This window comes from Austrofundulus limnaeus, unplaced genomic scaffold, assembly GCF_001266775.1.
Source record: "Austrofundulus limnaeus strain Quisiro unplaced genomic scaffold, Austrofundulus_limnaeus-1.0 Scaffold452, whole genome shotgun sequence".
Taxonomy (NCBI): Eukaryota; Metazoa; Chordata; class Actinopteri; order Cyprinodontiformes; family Rivulidae; genus Austrofundulus; species Austrofundulus limnaeus.
In genome coordinates this window covers 33,110-39,794 of record NW_013952854.1, presented here as the reverse complement: position 1 = coordinate 39,794, position 6,685 = coordinate 33,110, and the positions used below count along the sequence as shown (strand labels likewise).

Genomic DNA, 6,685 nt, shown 5'->3' with positions numbered 1-6,685 from the left:
AAAAACATAATTTTACATGAATCACCTTCAATTATAGTAATAAATTTACATTGTGAATATTTAATTGACTAACTACATCTTAAAGTTAAGGACTCCTGATAATTATCAATAATAATTTATTTATTTAATTATTATTGATATTAAGTGATCAGATCTCTGTGCAGCAGCAGATGGATCTGAGTCCAGAGTTCTCAGTTTGTCACATCTAGAGTCACACAGAAGAGCTCCAGAAGGTTTCGGAGTATGGATGGTTGATTGTCTCTTTTGTGTCCCTGATGGAGACTGGAGACCTGTCCAAGTGTCCCCTGCCTTCACCCAAAGGCAGCGAGGACAGRYTCCAGCCCCACTCTGACCCTGATTAGGAACAAGGACAGAATGGACGGAGGATTTTTCTTTGTAGCAGACATACAAAATTTTTCTAAGTTTTTGGGTTTTCAAGAAACTACATACAGCAGCTTTAATTATAAAACATGATTTATTTTATGTTAATCTGAATCTGTGTTGTTTGTAAATATATTTGACAGTTTTGTAGGAATGAACATGTTTGTAATGTTTGTTCAAAATAAACCTGTTTCTTATGACTTCTGTAACATGTTTTACATAAAATAATATCAGTAAAAAACCTCAAATCATGTAATTTCTAATAATTATTAGAACTCTAGAAGAACTTGAACTCTTGTAGATATAAAACACAACAGTTAAAAATGCAGCTATTCAAAAACTTCCTCTCAGTCACTGAGAATAATTTATTTACCACATTTTAAAGACCCATAATGATCTGTTAATGCTCCTGAACGGGACTGTCTGACCTGCAGTGTGCTGTGTGAGGAGCTCAGCTCTGTTTGAGTCCATTATGACGTAGACTAAGCAGCTCATTCTGTCTGGAGTTATGGTGTTTTGAGTTCACAAACTACTCTAGTTAATTTTTTTAAAGTTGAGGACATTACATTAGCTTGCTGCGCTGCTGCTCAGCGCTGTTTATTAGAACATGAACGGACTCGTGGGAACCTGGTCATACACGGGGTCTGTGTTGGTGATTCTTACTGTAATATATAAAGTAATTATTGATAAGGTAACCATGCTGTGGCTTCACCTGTCGCATTTTCTTTTAAAGAAATAAAAAGTAGCTTGCAAAGCTGTCGCATCGGTGCTACGTAGGGTTGGGCAATATAGGCAAAAAAAAATCACGATTAATTGTGGTATTTAGCCGATAACGATTAATTTGACGATTAATCCCCTGGAGTCCCTGGACACCCTCATGTCCTAGTCACATGACCAATTTAGTGGGAAAGATTTGCTCTTCATAAAAATCTGTTCCAAATTGTGTCAAAATTACAGACTTCAAGCTATACATCAAATTTTAAATTGTGTTGATAGATAAATAAGTTACAGACCTTTCTTTTAATGTTCGTCATATTTGAAGCTGAGAGGAGCAGTGAGCGGATTCTACCTGTTGGCATTAATCGTATTAATTGTCAAGCGCCAAAAATTAATTGATTAATGTTTTTCTGACGATTAATCACACACAATACGATTATGCCCAACCCTAGTGCTACGTGATTAAAAAAAGCAAAGTTTTCATTGTGCGTCTAATCACACACACATACATGTCTTTCTATCTTTGTGAGGACCACACACAGCACCCACAGCCTCGCTCTGCGCCGTCTTTTATCCCCAAGTTTGACGAGAGGTGAATATGGAGGGGTGCGAAAATAGCTCTTTACTCTCTACTGCCTTATTTAAATTAAAAAGGACCACATGCTGTGAAATTCTAGGAGGGGCGGGCCGTCTCGTTGGCGGGGGTGGGGCTTGAGTAATGGTAAGGGAAATGCTGGTTATGGGTTATTGTCAAGGCTTGTGGCAAACCTTTGCACTGACAATTAACTTAAACTGTTTGTGCTGTTTGAGGTGACCTTCAGTTGTTGTTTGGTGTTTTTTTTTTTAAAAAGTGGTAGCATAACATGGAGCAATAGAGGAAGGGACAGGGACCCCGTCCTTGCTCCTATCTCTATGGGATCAGTGGCCTGGCCTGACCACTTCCACAGCCAGCATCTCAACCTTATCCATCACCACTAGATAGTTATCACACCAGGGATAGAAGATGTGAGGTGTAGGGGTGATTGCAACAGAAAAGGGGACTCCCTGTCCTGAAAACACACTCTAATCTAAACAAACAAACAAACAAACAAACAAAAGAGAGGGAGTCAAATGTCTGTATTTAAGGATACACACGAGCCCTTAATGACACAACTAATGCCTTAATCACTCTACAGCCATCTGGATTGTGTGTTACTAAATGTGGTACGTCATCATTAAAAAAACTATAAATTATTTCTGCTTACCTATATTTCATTAAAAACACAACATTCTGAGCATTTTGCCTGAAAAGAAATACTGGGTAATAAAACAGATTGTTGTTTTTCTTTCAGCTGCTCCCATCTGCAGGGGTTGCGACGAGTGAACCCGCATAAAAGATTAAACTTTTTCTTTTTTTACACCAATTACTCTTCTGATGCAACACACACACAACCGTCTTGCCACTCCTTAGGAAAACCCAAGACGTTTCATGCCAAAAACGTTTGATTATTCATTTAGCAGGTCTCTCCCTACACGTTCGAAAAGCTTCAAGTGAATTAAAAAATGTACAACGTAACCTTTACATTGTATAATGGCTCTTATGGTAAAGTTCTAAATGGTAGAAATTATTTTTTAAAGTAGCGTCGTTCAATTTGCAGACTCTCCTATTTCCTAATCCCTTATAAATTTCTGCAGAGATAAAGCACAAAATAAAGTACCAATAAAACATATGTCTGGAAATCACATTGACTAATCTTAGAACTAATCACCTTTTTTAGCATAAGGGCTGTAACATTTTTAATACCTGCTTGTTCCTCTTCAGGGTAGCAGGGAGTTGGTGTCTATCTCAAGTGGTTTTTGGTTAGGTTGTCAGTCTAACACAAACAGAGACAAAAGTGGAAGATAACTATTTACACTCAGACCTTACACAATTTAGAATGTCCATTTAACAAAACGTGTATGTTTATAGATTGTGGAAGTAAACTGGAGTTGCAGAGATGCATTTTCTTCAGTCAACATATACAAATACTGTATGTACAAGTAATACAAAGCAAACAGAAAACATTTGAATAAGGCATTTTATTTTCATTATTCAATTTAATCAGTGCATGCCTGACATAACTCAGATTGTGCAGAATATCAATGGTAGCTTAGAACAGAATCCATTTTTATAAAACTCCACACTGTGGAACAGAAACAGACATATATTCATTTTTATATACAGCGGGTAAAATAAGTATTGAACACGTCACCATTTTTCTCAGTAAATATATTACTAGAGGTGCTAATGACATGAAATTTTCACCAGATGTCGGTAACAACCCAAGTGATCCATACATACAAAGAAATCAAACCATAAATGTCCAGAAATGAAGTTATTTGTAATAATGTGGAATGGCACAGGGAAAAAGTATTGAACACACTTACTGAAATTTATCTAATACTTTGTACAAAAGCCTTTGTTGTCAATGACAGCTTCAAGACACCTCCTGTATGGAGAAACTAGTGGCATGCATTGCTCAGGTGTGATTTTGGCCCATTCTTCCACACAAACAGTCTTCAAATCTTGAAGGTTTCGTGGACCTCTTCTATGAACTCTGATCTTTAGTTCTTTCCATAGATTTTCTGTTGGATTCAGGTCAGGTGATTGGCTGGGCCATTCCAGCAGCTTTAGTTTCTTTCTCTGAAACCAACTGAGAGTTTCCTTGGCTTTGTGTTTGGGCTCATTGTCTTGCTGAAATGTCCAGCCACGTTTCATCTTCATCATCCTGGTAGATGGAAGCAGATTTTTATCAAGAATGTCTCTGTACATTTTTCCACTCATCCTTCCTTCAATTATTTGAAGTTTGCCAGTACCATATGCTGAAAAACAGCCCCACACCATGATGTTCCCACCTCCAAACTTCACTGTTGGTATGGTGTTTTTGGGCTGATGTGCAGTGCCATTTGACCTCCAAACATGTGTATTATGGCATCCAAACAGTTCAATGTTGGTCTCATCTGACCAGACTATATTCTCCCAGTATTACACAGGCTTGTCTAAATGTTGTGCAGCAAACTTTAAAGGAGCTTCAACATGCTGTTTCTTCAGCAGTGGAGTCTTGCGTGGTGAGCGTGTATACAGGCCATGGTGGTTCAGTGCATTACTTATTGTTTTCTTTGAAACAATCGTACCTGCTAATTCCAGGTCTTTCTGAAGCTCTCCACAAGTGGTCCTTGGCTCTTGGACAACTCTTCTGATAATTCATTTCACTCCTCTGTCAGAAATCTTGTGAGGAGCACCTGGTCGTGGTCGGTTTATGGTGAAATAATGTTCTTTCCACTTCTGAATTATGGCCCCAACAGTGCTCACTGGAACCTTCAGAAGTTTAGACATTCTTCTGTAACCGATGCCATCATTATGCTTTGCAACAATAAGGTTGTGAAGGTCTTGAGAGAACTCTTTACTTTTACCCATCATCAGATGGTTCTTGTGTGATACCTGGCCATCATTTGGGTCTGAACCAGCTGATATTAACTTGCACTGACAAGGGGCAGGCTTGCTTTCTAATTACTGAGAGAGTTCAGCTGGTGTCTTGGCTTTCCATGCCAGATTTGAAGACTGTTTGTGTGGAAGAATGGGCCAAAATCACACCTGAGCAATGCATGCCACTAGTTTCTCCATACAGKAGGCGTCTTGAAGCTGTCATTGACAACAAAGGCTTTTGTACAAAGTATTAGATAAATTTCAGTAAGTGTGTTCAATACTTTTTCCCTGTGCCATTCCACATTATTACAAATAACTTCATTTCTGGACATTTATGTTTTGATTTCTTTGTATGTATGGATCACTTGGGTTGTTACCAACATCTGGTGAAAATTTCATGTCAATAGCACCTCTAGTAATATATTTACTGAGAAAAATGGTGACGTGTTCAATACTTATTTTACCCGCTGTACATGTAGAAGGTTGTGAGCAACAAAGCAACAAAGTTTTTTTATATGTAAAAAAAAAAACAAAAAACTAATATTCAGTTTTACCTTCTTGCATACTTTAATGCTTTGTGTTTTAGCCAAACAACTACCAAATCCATTATGGTCCTATAGGTTTGGCAATCTTCACCTGCTGTTTCTTGCTGGTAATGGGAGGTAGTTTGGGCCTCAAGTCGCAGGCTCTAGTGGATTTGATCCATAGGGGTTCAAGAGTCTCAGAGAAAGTAGGTCCTACTGAGTTAGATATGTCCAAGAAACAACCACTACATCTAGGGGTCACCCTAGTGGGGGTATGGTACTTGACCTCCCTCAACAGTAACTCCATCTCATGAGGGGATTGTCTAAATGGAGAGTTGAAGACCCCTGGGTGCTAAAAAAGGAGAAAGCACAATATTAACATGAGACGCAGGTCTTAGTTGTTAGTACAGTATGTAAATACAGTGGAACCAAGCCGTACGCAATTCAGTTTGGTGTTAATAATTAAATTTAAATTCTATTAGTTGTGACTGAGGTGAACTTGTTGAAAGGAATCCAATCAGAAAAAATAAAAAAAATAAAGGGGCTGTGTCTAAAACGATTCTGGTACAATATGTGTCCGAGAAACATAGAACACTTCAAACAGACAGCTTGTACATCTTTATGTCAACAGGTAAGACACTGACTATTTACTGACAGACTTCTTGAATGAATGGTTGAATCAATGAATTAAAATAAAAAAAAAAATTGTACATGCCAGTCTTCTGAATCTTGCTGTACATGCATTTAAACACAAACAAAACTTTGCCTGATCAGTTTTAAAATTAGGCAGAGATAAGCCACAGACAATAATTATTCAAATCACAGCGACATTTCTGCCTGTGTGTTAATTATCAGAACAAAGCTTTGAGTCAGAGCACTCTATCTACTTTATATGCTAATAACAGTTGCTATTTAAGACACTCTAAAGGAGTGGGACAACAGAGAGTAAAATGAGGGATGGCTTAAGTGGGGAATTTGTACTAACTATATCAACTTAAACACTAATCTTTTAAGAATTAGAACTAATCGAGTTAATACTGTAAGTACATATTTCATTGTCTGATAAAATAACTTTGGATGTAATGCTGTGTTGCCAAAAGAAAAGGAATAGGTACCTGCAACTCAAAAAAAGCTCATTTCTTACCACCAAATCATGCATACATGCATGCAAAAATACAAAAATGATGTGGATGATTTTTTTAAAGACAGGCAACAAATTTTCTCAGTTAAAATATTTATTCCCAGATCTAAAAAGTCCATTTCATTCTCAGAGCCTGTCTATGTGTCCCTGAGACTTTCAAATCAAAATGGCTTTGAACTCCCTCTGCTGCTGCTCTAAACTTAGCAAACCATTATATTTATAAAACGCTCTGGCCACACCCCTGGGGGCAGTACCTATTGCATCAGCACTAAAATACCGTAAATCTAAACATTATTCTTATGCTGCTAAAGGGAGATACAAATTAAATAGAGACATGTTGGACCTCTTACAGTTTAAAGCAGAGGTGCCCAAAGTGGAGCCCGCCGAGCCATTTGATTTGACCCACCAGCAGTTGTCCTGGTTACTAGATTGTAATTATGTTAAGATTAAATATAAAATACAAGTAACTACAAGAGA

The 6,685-nt window shown here is 37.7% G+C and overlaps 1 protein-coding gene across 3 annotated transcripts in view; it reads right to left on the bottom strand.

Moving 5' to 3' along the window:
- Positions 1 to 2,881: 2,881 nt before the first annotated feature.
- The window catches only part of spata17 (spermatogenesis associated 17), a 30,479-nt gene continuing 26,675 nt past the window's right edge, over positions 2,882 to 6,685 (bottom strand). The window contains exons 7-8 of one of the 3 annotated variants that reach the window (XR_001311653.1): positions 5,098 to 5,419; positions 2,884 to 2,951 (exon numbers count right to left, since the gene is read on the bottom strand). Coding sequence is in view for 2 of the 3 variants with exons in the window: in XM_014025041.1 (XP_013880495.1) it covers positions 5,150 to 5,419 (270 nt within the window). In the remaining variant the exon portion in view is untranslated. Of the gene's footprint in view, positions 2,952 to 5,091; positions 5,420 to 6,685 lie in introns of those variants that run through there. The other 2 variants (XM_014025042.1, XM_014025041.1) reach the window with 2 other exon arrangements.